Source organism: Pomacea canaliculata, linkage group LG14 (assembly GCF_003073045.1).
Source record: "Pomacea canaliculata isolate SZHN2017 linkage group LG14, ASM307304v1, whole genome shotgun sequence".
NCBI lineage: Eukaryota > Metazoa > Mollusca > Gastropoda > Architaenioglossa > Ampullariidae > Pomacea > Pomacea canaliculata.
Window position 1 is genome coordinate 13,397,911 of NC_037603.1, and position 15,135 is coordinate 13,413,045.

The window sequence follows — 15,135 nt, forward strand, 5'->3', positions numbered from 1 at the left end:
TAGTTTGGCTGTAGATAGAACACAATATGAACTGAAACCACTCTGGTAGAGGGACCAAGTCACTAAATGGTGTTAGCATGAAAATTTCAGGCACAGACAGAGCAAGGGAGAGGAGGGGGCGCTGCTTGTTCCGAATATTCCAGAGAGTGTTATGCACTTGAGCACGACAGACAGAATTTATGTAAACTAAACGAAAAATCTGTTTAGTAGTTGTCTGGCTGCGTGCGAATGGCTCTACACGTTTCTTTTGAAGACGCCCACTAGATTGTAGAACCATAAACATAATCGCTACTTGACATGCGCATACTACAGACTACATGATGGGCATCAAGCATTGACCACCGTACGTGGGAGTCACGCACGTGTTAGAGAAGCCGAGTGCAAGTGAGGTCAGTAGACGGTTATCCCGGCATTCATTTTGTTGCTTATTTTTTTTTACCATTGTAATTAACATGTAATTACAAATTATACACAATGTGTCAACAGCACATGACAGTGATCTGACAGTGACACATTCAGACTAAGTCTCGAGTCCTCAATCGCTTAATCAGATTAAATGTAAAAAAATATATAGATAATTAAAAAAACCTGATCTCCATCCTCCTGGCCCGACTAAGCCACTATGTTTTGCACGTTCCACCAATTTCCGGTTTTGCAACGGCTTGGATCCCCACCCATCCTGACACTACACCACCACAACAACACACAGCAATGGACTAAGTGCGTTGCTGTGACTCATGATAAGAACCACCTACTCGGTAGCCTTATAATCATCATTACAACAACGTCAAACCTCAGCTCGATTAAAACGAAGAAAGCTCCCCACTACCACCCCATACCTAATTAGTTGTGCAACCTACGGTTACATATTTTCGCCTTTTTTTGCTTACTAATATTGTGCAGTTTGTTCCTTGTGGGTGGTACATAGCAACAGAGAACCGTTAACATCAACATGCTCAGTGTGTGCTGATTGTAACAGCATTTTCTGACACAAAGCAGCCTGCTCCGTGAGTCACAATAGTGTTTGTGTTCTGAAAAACTGTAGTCTCTACATGTACTGGATTTTCTGTCGAATAGTTAATTAACTCAGCGCGCAGAGAGATCCCATGAATAATGCTTATCGCTAATGTATTTTACCTTCAATTTTATTCAACAAAACATTTTTTTCGGACGAAAAATAACACTTTTATTTCGGGTTAGGGAATGGGTGTGTGTGTGTACTGAACCCGGGTTGTAGCTCTAGTAACAGGATCGTGGTTGTTGATCTTTTTACTTTCTCACCCCTTTGTGTGGTGGTACTCGTGCGTGGTCCAACCTGTATTTTTAGCTCATCGAGTACCAGACCAAGTCAGCTCTCAGAGCAAATAACAGCACTGCAGTCGGGAGCGATAAGGCTACATGGCCATACATTCCATGGCTACATAACGACTCTCTGTCCTTCCTCAGTGTCTCGCTGTAGTCTAGATGTTAAAGATTTAACAAATATTTAACATCAGCGCTTGCTTACCCCCTGAACAAATGTCTATCGGTCTATAAAGCCTGTGTTGCACTGTGCGACTGATCGATGTCCGCGACAGATTGTCAAAAACTAGTCTGGGATCGTTCACAACAGTGACTTCTAGAAATTTCATTTCTATCACAGTTATTAATTTTTGTAAATGAAATTTTGATCATCTTAGTTGAAACATGTGTTGATAGTTTTCAGAGAAGCAGGAAAAGACCTTTGAAATACCATTCCTGCAACTGCTGGTGTTGTGCTGACATGCCCCGCCCCTTTCCGCAGCGTGAAGCTTGCCTGCACTGCGCATGTCAGAGAAGGGACGCAACCTGAACTTCCTGTTTTGCCGAGTTATGCTTAAAGCGGGCGGCAGACGACAGCTCCGACATTGTTGCTCGAACAGCAAGCAGACGACTCTTGGTTAAGGAAGAACATTGCAAGGCACACGGTTGTTTATCAGGTCGAACTTGGAAATGGCTCTGCAGGTAAGTTGCAGTTCACACTACTTAATTTTTCGCTCATTTCAGATATATATAAAACTTCCGTACTCTCTCTCGAGTGGTTTTGCAGCCCTGTATTCAGTCTCTAAGATTGCGAAAGAGATATCATTTGCTTAGTGGTGCATGAGTCAGTAATGCATGCAAGCAGTGAGGTGGATTGATTAGGCAACTCTTATCGGGTGCTACTTGGCTGGTTGCTCCACCTAAAGCAATCTACACTACATGTATCTCAAAAAGTGGGCCACCAGTGCACGCCTCACGCTCAGGACTTCACACTTGTCTATTGATAGAACGAGAACTCAGCGGCCTTGGCTTGGCGAGAGCTGAAAATCTTTCCAACCCAACACGTTCAGCCGAGCTGAAGGGCTACACGCACTCGACACTTCCGCTTACCTTGCTGTGCTCTCACTGCTGTGTTGATGATATTTTTGCCTTGGCCTTATCCATAATGTTTCGCATGCTATTCTGGGGACGAGAGCAAGCTTGCATGTACCTTTCGCCATGTAAGCTTCATCTGGATTTAAATCACAGCATATATATATATAACTTTTTTAAAGGCGGATAATCGGTGCAAGGTCACTTCTACTGCGGAATGCGCTTTGCATGAGCGCTGGGTTTTTTTGCGCTGCCTCGATTTCAACCCAGGGATGGTCAACTGACCTTAGTAACAGCGTGCATTCTGTTCTGTATGTCTGCGTGCGTGCGTGCGTGTGCGATGTATCGGTGCGGATGCTGACTGAACTGTTGTGGCAGAACTCTTAGTATTTTTGTCAGGAGCAGTCGACATTCCGGCGGCGCTCGGGAGCAGACCGTACAGTGCCGCCACCTGCCGCAAACTGCATCGTGTCCTGGACGGACCGGTGGCCGGTTGATGCGGTTTACATCGTAGGACCACCATTTTCGTCCCACGCTGCGCAGAGGAAAGTCTGATAAGCTCTCGATCGAACCAAAAATGCCCAAGTACAGCTATTCAGCTACCACCATATTGGTGCCCGTTACACGAGTTTTACGGGTATTTACTGGTTGTAACTAGATTACTAGCTTTGTGGCCGACAGGATATTAGTTTTATTACTTTGCCCGAAACTGTGACAGGAAGCTTCTGCCAGGGGAACTGGGTGCTGGTAGAACGGCTGCTGAAAGCATGCACATCAGGAAATGCATAGTGCACGCGCGCGTTCACATAAACATAATAATGAACGCACTATCATCATTTTCATCATAGTCATCGTTATCATCAGCAAGGGCGTCATCGTTGAAAGCTGTGTAGGCACAGCCTACATAATGTTAGGTTAAAATGGATTTTTTTGCGTTAGTGTTTTGTTTCCTGTTGTCATGTAGAGGGCGCTCATTGTCAAGCTCATAACACCAAGCTGTCAAGATAAGATTGTATTCAGAGGCATGCTGAAACCGCGGCTTACCTTTGTAAATTTATGATAAAAAAAGACTAAATTAGGGCAGGGTAATGTCAACAGCAAAGGTCAGACCACGGATTACATTGCATGGAAAGTGACCTCTCAGCCTACATAGTCACAAGGTGTATACGCCCCCATCTACCATCCATAACCATGTTGGTCTTATGCTTAGAACGAGCACATCAATCATGTTGCCGGGAAAGGAATATAGTTTTAATGTGTGAAGTCCCTGACCGGAAGTACATAGGCCTGATTCCGGCTTGCATACCGTGTCCGGTTGTTTTGTTCCTGATTTGCCTGGCGAGCACTGGTCCTGTCAACTAGCTATCTCCACTTGCATTCCTAATGGACTGCTGACTCGGGTCACATGATCTAGCGGTCCCACGGTTGCCGGGTGATACCAGGAACGGCCGACCTTATTTGTTTGTGCATGCACTATGGCAAATGTCCCCTGTGATAAGTCCTAGCTTGACAGTAGCTCATTTTGTTTTTGAGTAAACTGTTTTCTATGCATTTCTGTTGCAAACATTTGTATTTACAATTTTATTTATGCTAGTTGTACTCGCTTTTGCATAGCAGCTTTGTGGTGGATGGAGTGAGAGAAAAATTAAGTGGGACGGAGAAAATAATCTGCAATTCCAATTTCGTAATATTTGGACAGAAGAGACAGGACAGTTCAGAGATAGAATGAGAGAAAGAGACATTTGTGTTCATCCGTGGAAAAGGTCACCGAACAGAAGGGTTGTGTCCCTGCAGTGACTCATTGTTGTCCGTAAAACAAGACAAGGAACACATTGTACCAGTGGGATATGTTGAATTGGGACACTGTCCATTTCCCATAATTGATCTGCTTAATATGCAGCTCTGTAGTGGAAATTTTATGGCAGATAGGACATTACCTCATCAGCTGGGAATTGTAGTCACGTGTCGCTTTTGGTCTCTGGGGCAGGTGGGTGGGTACAGGGGTAGGTCGGTGGGTGTATTACCACTGATAGAACTTTGAGGAGGTCTGTAAGTGAAAACAGATGCAAGTCTTCGTCGGTTTCTCGTTCTAAAATCCGGCAAGAAATGGAACATGCAGATGAAGATTAACTGAGATTAACATTAATTATTCTTTGGTCGACAGTTTTACTGACTTCTCCCGATGTTGATCAAATCCGAAACTTTTGAGTCACATGTGAGAACATTTTGAGATGATCACATCTTTGTCTTTCTGTCTAATGAATGAATACTAAATATATTCTTTTTCTGGCCAGTACGATTATTGTGCGTGTGTGGGGAGGGGAGAGGTGAGCGGAAACGAGGATCACTCTTTCACTTTAACGAGGTTTGTTTTCGGTGTGCATGACCTGACAGGTTACTTCGTCTTCGCCGTTATCGGCTGCTTACATCTGATCTGTCCTGTTACAAGTACAACGAACCTTTAGGCTGTCGGGAAGGCAGGTGCAAGTTTTGAGTATACAACGCGCTGAAGTTGGCAGTTGAACGAGTTTGTATTCAGTGAGGAAGAGCTATTCCCATAGCCAATGTTACATTGCACCCGTGGTACTTATTGCTTCAGTAGAACAGAATTTCGCCAGTAAAGGTCGAAATTATTATTATTAATTAGCGGAGGAGTGTGGTGCCTGTTCATGAGGTGAAGAATGGGAATGACTGAGTCTTACTGAGTGACATCGGTGACCATGAGAGAGAGAGAGGTTTGCTATATTCAGTACCGGCCGTGTATGTTTGATTTATATAAACACAGTTGATGTATAGATGTATACTGTGCATGCGATAAGAACATAACCTCCACCCAAGTTCATGTGAATGGACAAAGACATACACTTGGTCAAGTATGTTCATTCAATATAATTATAGTCTCATACACTCGCGTTCACTTACATCCATGGACATTTGCGCATTCAAAAAGAAGAGACATTTCATTTGACTGTATTTTTATTTTCAAACACAAATAGTCGGTGTGTCTGATGTAGGAGAGCCAAGTTTAGTCGGTTTGTGTGCTGTAGGAGTGAAAAGTTTAGAGGAAAAGTGAGGAGAACTGGATGGGTAGGTGCACAGCCACTGACCGATTGGTTAGATATTTTTCGGTCATTTACATTAATGTTATGCAGGACAAGTGCTTTCGCCTAAAGGCAGCTGTCATTTAACAGAGTACGAACAAGTACCACATTCTCTCATTGTATACGTAGAAGTTTGAAATTTACTTGAATTTACACTCACAGGTTCGAAACGAACTAACATCACTATGAAAACAATATTAGTTTGTCGCAAGCTGCGTTCGTCTGGTAACACCCACCGCGACAAATGTCAACTGCTGCCATCACTATGGTAACCAACAGTATCACCATCGCCTCCTCCATCGTCTCTCTTACTGTCCCGCAGCGACATTTGCAGTTCATTCCCCGGAATCAGTTCCAGCCATGAGCTGTAGTGAGCTGGGGGATCCGCATTCGTCAGTTTCTGTTCAGAAAATGTCATATTGTGTCCACGTAAAATGAACATTTAGTCCCGATGGTCCTGTCCTGCTTTCTATGTCTTTCACAACTCCACCAGTCGCCCTATCTCCCGGGAACAAAATGCATCGAGTGGTGAATTATGCATTTTTCCAAGCCATGATAACAAATAATTTGTGGTCATTCGTGGTAAAGTCAACAGATGGGGTTAAGCGAGGGAATATCAGGACGAGAAGTTGCTTTGCTTCCTCCATACCTAAGTTTGTTACTCTCTCCACAAATGATGCTTTTCTCTTCTTCCGTTTAAATAAGGAAGTGAAACTGTGATGATTGATATACACTCAGAATTTTTTCTGATCGTGCAAACTTTAAAAATTAAAATAATGTTATTTTTATGGGTGTTACGGAAGTATTTATTTCTTAATGCCCATTTTAACCGGACTAAAGTCCAACGTTTCACCAAGTTTGGTAAAGTTTTGTGTTAAGGTCACATGAGGTCAATGGTTTTAGGGCCAACGAAAACACTGGAACTGTGGTCAAGTTGACAGCTTGTTAAGCAAAGACTTCTTTGCCAGTCTGTCACTGATACATCTGGCCTAACAGAAAAAATAGCGACCTGATATACATTGTTTTTGTGACCCTTTCTCTTTGCCTATCCCCCTTCCCGTTCGCTGCTCTTTGACACCGCTCTCCAACTGGTCGTTGTCTTCACCACATAATCAATTCCGTGCACATCTTGATGTTAAAAGTTAAGACTTTTCTTTGTTAAGGGTAATGTTTCTGGAGAATGGATGGGTTATTATTATTATTGCGCAGAGAGGTTTTATCTCCTTTTGATACACCGGTTGTAGAAAAAAAAACCCAAGATGATTACTGAGTTATTCTAATCAGAAATTACAGAACTGATGAATATTAATGTATGGAGGTACTTATGAAAATGAAATTATTAATACATTACTGACATATTACATGGACAAAACTAATTAGAATGTAATGGTGATTTGCTATGTGGCCAGTTCCTTTTGTAGCAGTACAATCTGCTCTGATGATGCAGTGACTTCGTTGTTTTTAAGTTTTATGTGGATCGTGCTGCAAGATGCATGTTTCTGACGATAGTTCACAAACTAGTTCTATGCCATAGTAAGTGAATATTTTCTTGTTTCATTTCCAGCCCACCATTAAACCAGCCTCTCCCTTTAGTCCGGAAGCAGCTTCAGAGAGCTTGCGGAAAGCCATGAAGGGACTGGGTAAGATCTGAATAATAATCACCTAGCGTTCGACATAATGGGTAATATATGAGTTCCTGCTGTGCACCCGCTTGATCTATCGAACACAACATAAGTTCTTGTGATGTATTCGTCTAACACATTGTATAGCGCATCAGTTCCTTCTGACAGTTTGGTGATTTGATACTATTGATCACTGTACCATAAGTGCACTGAAATGAATATTTTTTGCTAGGATTGTTCGACGGATGATGACTCCTCTGAATAAGACCAGAACAATGAGAACTTTGTTGTTGAATATCTCAGGCAATGCTAACTTTTGTGATGTTGAGATCACGAAAACATTATCTTCGAATTAATTTTTTTACGTTAGTCTAGTAGTAGTTCGCTAGTAAATAATATCTGTTGTGTGTGTGTGTGTGCGTTCGTGTGTTTGTAGGCACGGACGAGGCCACGATCATCAGCATCCTGACGCATCACTCTAACGAGCAGCGACGAGAGATCGAAAAACAGTTTAAGACGATGTATGGGCGGGTAAGTCACGTGGACTGACCCTTTAACCAACAACCATTTAATGCTGGAAAATAAATGACGTAAATGTCGGCAGGACAAGAAAGAAAGTTTAAAAATGACGCAAATATATGAACGTCAAGGGTGACATTTTACGTAAATGAACAACGCAAATGTCGTCATGATAAGAATGAAAGTTTAAAAATGACGCAAATATCTGAATGGCAAGGAATGCATTTTACGCAAATGAACAACGTAAATGTCGTCATAATAAGAATGAAAGTTGGAAAATGAAACAAGCATTTGTGGCAACAATGGAGAAAATGTCAGCACCTAGCATCATAACAACATTTTCTAACACATATTTTTCCAACGACCCAACGCTTTAAGGGATACTATACTGTTTTATCAGATTTGACAAACCTCTGGCAGTTTATCTCTCATTAGTCAAAACGGAAGCAGCTTTCTATTTTAAACAAACAAAATTTAAAGACATAATGCTTGAAAAGTTTTATTTTTTTTTTTTTGGTGGTCATTTTGATTATTTAGTTGGTCTCAATGAACGAAAAAGCCTCTAAATATGCAATGTATATAACATCAACAGGACCTCAAGTCTGACCTGAAGTCGGAGCTTAGCGGCCGGTTTGAGGATGTCATACTCGCCCTGTTGGACCCTCCACGAGTGTACGACGCTAGAGAACTGAAGAACGCCATCAAGGTGTGAAACGAGGAGACAGCCGGTGGTCTTCTTTAAAATATTTAAGTTAAAACGACATAACAGTTGGAGAGATAAAGGTAGAAAGAGTCAGAAGATTGTGCTGATTGTGGGAAATATCATAAGACATCCTTTGCAGCTTTACTTAAACTTACACATCGCCTATCTCAAACTACTGAATAGACCATGCTATTTTTTATCATCTGGCAGGGCGCTGGTACAGACGAGGCAGCCCTTATCGAAATCTTGTGCACAAGGTCAAACGCTGAGATCAAAGAGATTAAAGAACTCTACAAAGCTCGTTAGTATCTGTAATAGTTCCTTCCGAAGTGGAAGTTGTGATGTGATGATTTAGACTTTCTAGATGTACAGCCATTTATTTAAGATATTTTTTAAAAGGGAAACATGTCTTTGGGAAGTTTGTTGCAGGAAGTGCTTTGGCTGAGATGAATGCCAGATTTTAACTCGATCATTTTGGATGGATGTTGCTCTGTGCTGCAGATTTCAAGAGGGACTTGGAAAAAGATTTGATCTCGGACACCTCTGGTGACTTTCGGCGTCTGTTGGTGTCACAGGTCAACGGCCACAGAGACGAGTCGGGCCACGTAGATGCGGCTCTCGCCAAAGCCGAGGCTCAGGAACTGGTTCAGGTCAGTTCGGAGGGGCTTTCTTGACCCTGTGTTAAACTACTCGTGTTACCGTCATTCCGATCTTCTTTACAAATATGCCATCATTAGAAGAAGAGATTCACATGCAAGTCATTTAATATTTTTGCATCGGTAACTGGTGAAATACAATTGAAAGGATAAAAGGAACAGTCAACAATGTGCAGTTGTTACCTTACGGATTGTTTTAAGGGTTTTCAAAGTAATTACCGTGACTATGCAACAATTACAAAGTAAGGTGAGATTTGCTGGAAAATTCCTCTGAGAAATGCTTTTAAGAATGACTGTTGTAATCTGGAAAAGGCATCACAAGAAAGCGAAAATGTATAAATGATATGTAACATTCTGTATGAATTCATCACCAAAGAATTCCGCAAGGTTGCAAAATAGTCAGTGGTAAAAACTTATCAGAAATATATTAGACAAGTCAATAAAACAAAAGCATTTGTGGACGAAAGTGCAGGATTATTTAGAGACCTATGCTGTAAAATAGTTTCTTTAATAACTATCTATTTGCACAGTGAAAAGAAAACCCTTGTCGAATTTGGTGCAAAGAGACTGACTAAGGCTGTTGCCCAAAACAGTATCACATAGCATGGTGTAGAATTCTTTCACTGCGCTGAAAACCTCCTCGTGACCTCAGCCTTGACCATTTGCAGGCCGGGATCAAGAAGGTCGGCACCGACGAGGAGACATTCAACCGCATCCTGTGTCTCCGTAACTACGCCCAGCTTCGGGCCACCTTCGACGCCTACAAGCAGATTGCCGGCAAGGACATCGAGGACTCCATCAAGAGCGAGATGAGTGGGAACCTCGAGAAAGGTTTTCTGGCCATCGGTGAGTGATGGTGTATAAAACTGTCCCCACTCCACCCACTTTAGTGCAGACAGGTTTAAACCAGCGCCGGTCTGCATCGTCCATAAAAAGCAGTTAGGATAGGTGTGGCCCAGTCATATCGCAACATCGTCTAGGAGTGTCACTTATTATACAAAGCATTATCCGTGAACTCAGTATTGTACATCATCTAGTCTGTGACCAGCACAACACTGCAACATTTAAGCACAACACTGCCTATCATTCAATCTGGGAAGTATTTTATTGTCTGTGAGAATTATTTCCTGTATCTACAATATTATTGATAATGCAGTGGACGACTTATTTCCGACGCCCACTACCAGCACTTCATTTCTGTGGCTAATTTCCTTGTCTGTTGCTTTTGCTCGTGCAGTGCGTGTGGCCCGCAACGTCCCGGCTTTCTTCGCTGAGCGCTTGTATGACAGTATGAAGGGTGCAGGGACCACTGACAATACCTTGATAAGGATAATAGTGTCAAGGAGTGAGGTGAGTTTGAAATACCCTCATCGAGGTAACAGCTGTGTTCAGAATCATAGTGTCTAGGAGTGAGGTGGATTAATTGATATCCTAATCAAAATAAGTGTCTCTATTTGAGATGAATTGAATGTCTCTGTTTAGAATATTGTGTAGGTGAGTTTGTACCCTGATCAGGATAGTGGTGGTGGTGCTGTATCCATATTAACTAGTTTAGTAGAAACATTAAATGATCTTTAATAATTCCTCATATGACTTCTCAGATATTGGTATTAAGTGCACGAACGACATTGAAATATAATTTAAATTGTACAGAATTTTCAAAAAGTGATTGTTTATCAGGTGGATCTGGGCCTCATAAAGCGAGAGTTCCAGAGAATGTATGGGAAGACCCTAGCGAGCTTCATCAAGGGAGACACCACCGGTGACTACAAGAACACCCTCTTGGCGCTCTGCGGAGAGTAAGCTCCCTTGATCCCATTGTGTCGTCTAATTCGCTGCTTGTACAGGAGCAGAAAAGAAAATTAATGTAATGTAGACTAGCTCTATCTGTTTTGTGCTACATACTGCCATGAACATTGTTAATAAATCTTGCAGTGGACCAAGTCAGCTCAGAAAAAAAATAGTTGACCGGATTTGATTGTAAAGCAAAGTTTTGAAGAATGAAGCATTAATAGAGAGCTTAGGTGCAATTTTGTTTGAACCCTGAATTAAAGCGCAGAGCAGCATACTATTTCTCCAAATCTGTGTGAACACAACATTTCTGTTCTCAGCATACTTACTTACAAACCTCATACGCTTAGGTTGTTAAGCTCTCAGCCAAAAGGGGAATGTGAAACATTTCATCAGCATTTCTGTATACAATCGAAATACGGCGATTTTAAATTGTAATTAGAAAAAAATTGCAACCTACGTGTCCTTTTAATAATTTTTAAATATACATTACTGTATATCACAGTATTTTTCCTTGTGCTTTAAATTGTTACAACCTAAGTATTTTTCTTAACAGTTCTGTTTATAAAATGATCACTAATTACTATGCAGCCTATCACAGTTTCCATCTTGTATACAGAATCTTTTTTATAGCAAGTAAATTCTTTGCCTTTACTGAAGCCGATATGTCACCAAGTCATTATTTTGCATAAAATCTCATACGAGTAATCTTTTTAATGTATTATTACTAATCTTTTATTCCTCTAATGTTTATTAGGTGTTAATCTTTATCAAATAATATCATTTCCTGGCCTAGTGCATTAATTAACCTTTCCTCCGTCATTGTTACGGCATTTTGATAAATCAAGTTTTATAAAATATGATATAAAACATGATCCACAATATACTTTGTGTTGTTTGTGAAACATACTTGATATTGTCCATACAGCCCTAAAACTTGAATGTGGTGACTGTTGTTAAGATAACCACAAACCTTTACTATTGTTACCTTGTACAACCATAAAGTATCAAAAGGTCATCACCGTCATCACTGAAAGATTTAGGAGTAACAAGTAATAGAGTAACAGGTTTAGTACTAACAAATTAACATATATATATATTGCTGTAGCTGAAAACTTTCGCAGATACCTTTGTCACCTGTCGTTTTTTAATGATGTAGACCTTTGACGATACACGATTAATTTGAAAACGCCAAGTTTTTATTTAAAAAAACTAAGAGTAAACAATTTAGAAGAACATTTTTTCTGATATATTTTTTAATGGAGTGACCAAACTATGCATTTCATTTTAAAATACAAGGACCATAGCAAAACCATTTACTTCAGCATCTATTATATTTCGTCTACGAAACAGAAAGAAACTTTGTAGTTTCTGAAAACGTCGTTACAAAGTTTAGATCATTAACTGTGTAATGTTTATTGTTTTTGTCAACATCAAAATATACGTTTGATGTACTTAGCTAAGACGTTTTGATCAAACGAAATAAATTTGTCTGAATCTTAAGATTTTACTATTTGGAAAAATGTAAATTTGAAAAGATGTCATTGGATATTTTTTAAATTTTGGTATGTGTTTAAAGCAGTTTAAAATGTTTTTATGTAACGTATCGTCTCTTTCTCATCATTTTTCTTGTATATTTTTATGAATTCGAAGTCCCAGAACTTGGCAATCACAACAGCTTTTTTCAGTTTTTCCCAAATAAACTACTGTCGTCAAAATTTCATGCCTTTATCATCATCAGTGTGGCTGCCAGAAGAATGAGTCGTAGATTACACGTCTCAAATTTTGAGTTCATTAAACTTTTGCAATATGCGGATCTTTTCATTATGGGGGAATACTATATTTACAACATTCATGCTATTCTTATCTTGAAACGTCTCTCTTCTTCTCCTCTGCCTTTCATCGTGATGATGGTAGCATGTATACCACTAAGTTTATCTGCTTTACTAAAAGTTTGTCAATTCTAGCTCTGTCTCAGAGACTGCAGGACTAATTGTAAACTAAATATGTCCGACATTGTGAGCTGGACATCATGACTGCACACCTGGCGGAGGGACCCTCTGACAAATGATATTCTTTCATCCTAAAGCATCTTTAATCCCGGGATACATTTGTAACAGGATTAGGCAAATAATTCCCTAAATTTATCGGCCCTCTAGGCCATCTACGACTTTATTAACTTTCTTAGGTTGTCACGGGGAACATTTCTCACACACACAATATTAGTTCCACAAAAAATCTTCTTTAAACAGTCGGAGATACAGCACAGGTAGTGCACTAAAATGGGATAGAGAAGCTAAGGGAAAAAAAGTAAAATGAGTGGAAAATAAGATTTCAAACAGCTGAGACTAAAGCTGTCATCTTAAGTGTTCGTCAACGACCTGACCCTGCACTGCACTGCCGATATTAGTTCTTTTCATCTCCTTATGAACACACCTCATGGTCAGTTTCTTTACGGCTATGGCAACGTCTTGGATATTGTTCTGGACTGAATGAACGGATCTGTCTTTAACTCCTCGCCTTCTTCCATATTCTTTTTGAAAGCAGAGTACCTCAACAGCGGAGACTGTCCGTCAATATTTGCCGTCAGTGCCTACCCATTCAGAGCAATCTTAACAGTCTTTAAAAAGCGTATTTGAATGCGATTCAGCTGGAGGGTTTGCTTCTGTGGCCTCTGTGATACCAAGCATTTCCTGAAAAGCATGAAAACAAATGCTGCATGAAGCCAGAACTTGTTAGCACTCTTTGTTTTCCGCAAGTGCGTCGATGGTGGTGAAGAGGACAAGGTTTGCCAGCACGGAAGCAGGTATAGACCGGAAAGATTCACGATGCTCTTTTGATTTCCCGGCCCTGGCCGATATGTGTGTGTGTGTGTGTTGACAATATCAACACACGCACACACACACACAGACAGACAGACAGAAAGAAAGAGAGAGAGAAAGAAAAAGTTTTAAGCGTCACGAAAGAGCAGCAAACAAGAGAGATTTGTGACCATCGACTTATTCTCTCTTCCCTCTTTCCCCACCCCTCATAAACATGCTCTTTCTCTCCTTTTTTCTTTCTGTCTTTCCATCGACATAAAATCTTTTTAATCGTACAGTTTCTTAAAATACAGACGAACATACGATTTATGTGTGTGTATATGTATGAATGGGGGAATGGACAGGTCGAGTTGGGTCATGGAATGGATGAGATAAATTGAAAGGAGATTTTGGAAAAAAACTGAACTCGAGAAAGGATGAATTGTGCTAATTTTTAAAAGTAAATTTGCGAAGGTGTTCATACAAAATAATGGAAAAGGATGTTAATGAATTATACTAGTAGATTGGGTTAGTGACAATGAGTCTGATCAAAGAGGGATACTTTTTATAATGTTTTATTTTTAATAAAATATTAGAAATAGTATTAAGAATCGATAAAATATATATTAGAAATAGTATTATTGATTTAAGAGAATACAGAGCTAATCATAAGAGTAAATGTAAAACCATGTGACTGGGTAGCCAGTCACAGACGTTTTACAATCAACAAGGAGACGGAGGGGAGGAAGAATGAACTCTTCAGGTAGTCCTTGTAGGTGTGTTGCCGGTGAAAGTGTTGAATAAACCATAAAGATCTGCATATGGTGTATATTATATGTAAGAGAGATTGGCAACCTTGTAACAATGTATCGCATTACAATAGTAATTTATCACCGTATGTTAACACTGTATTACCCTATCGTTAAAAGTTCTCATCTCACCCACAGCCCTGCATATAGAGATGCCATATAAGGCCACGCTGGACACAGGACCCCCTGTAGGCTGTTAAAACAAGCAACGGCAGACGAGAAATAATCAAAGCCAGTCTTCACGATACGACATGCCGCTCATTAATCTGTGTGAGACAATCTTTAGCGCCGCCAGGTGCCCGAGTTTATTCAAGCAAGAGAAACAACACTCCAGCTCTACTCGTTCTTGTCGTGGGGCAGGGAGATGCAGGTAGCCTAGGCCTTTTGACAGCTTGTCTGCACCGCTTAATGTCTAGTCTTCAAACAAAGCGGTTCTTTGTCGCCACAACTCGTTTTAGCAAGAGTTAGTCCTTTTTTTTTTTGGTTTGTTTTTATTTTTGATGTTTTTATGGCTTTTTATTTTTTTCGTGCGGGCTGTTAAGGGAAGCTACTCGTGGTAGCACACAGCGGGCGTGCTGAAAGGAGTTAACGTCTCTTCCCAGTCAATGTGAGAGAACATTTCCCCGATGAAAAGCGAGGTTTAAAGAAATGAATGTTTTCGTTTATTAAAATCTGACCGGAGTTACAGCTGAAATCTTTCTTTCTCAGGTTTCCTACGAGAGCTCACTTAAGTCGCCAGTTCGAAATTCGAACTATACGG

General features: G+C 40.5%; 1 protein-coding gene across 2 annotated transcripts; it reads left to right on the forward strand.

Moving 5' to 3' along the window:
* The first annotated feature begins 1,826 nt into the window (after positions 1-1,826).
* Positions 1,827-12,483, forward strand: LOC112555081 (annexin A7-like). Of its 2 annotated transcripts, XM_025223267.1 has the most exons (10): positions 1,827-1,983; positions 2,752-3,010; positions 7,039-7,114; positions 7,533-7,627; positions 8,208-8,321; positions 8,529-8,619; positions 8,820-8,968; positions 9,643-9,820; positions 10,212-10,324; positions 10,655-12,483. In XM_025223267.1, exons 2-10 carry the CDS (start codon positions 2,951-2,953, stop codon positions 10,775-10,777), a joined length of 999 nt encoding a protein of 332 aa, XP_025079052.1. In that variant the 5' UTR covers positions 1,827-1,983; positions 2,752-2,950; the 3' UTR covers positions 10,778-12,483. The 2 variants fall into 2 exon arrangements, with proteins under 2 accessions (XP_025079052.1, XP_025079053.1); XM_025223268.1 differs by lacking the exon at positions 2,752-3,010 and having other exon boundaries at positions 1,829-1,983.
* Positions 12,484-15,135: the final 2,652 nt, after the last annotated feature.

Bases quoted from the DNA above. Each gene is read 5' to 3' on its own strand.
- LOC112555081 (XM_025223267.1), top strand. From the start codon at position 2,951: ATGCCCAAGTACAGCTATTCAGCTACCACCATATTGGTGCCCGTTACA. The intron at 3,011-7,038 runs GTATTTACTGGT...TTTCATTTCCAG, and splicing joins CCGTTACACGAGTTTTACGG to CCCACCATTAAACCAGCCTC. The intron at 8,620-8,819 runs GTTAGTATCTGT...TCTGTGCTGCAG, and splicing joins TAAAGAACTCTACAAAGCTC to ATTTCAAGAGGGACTTGGAA.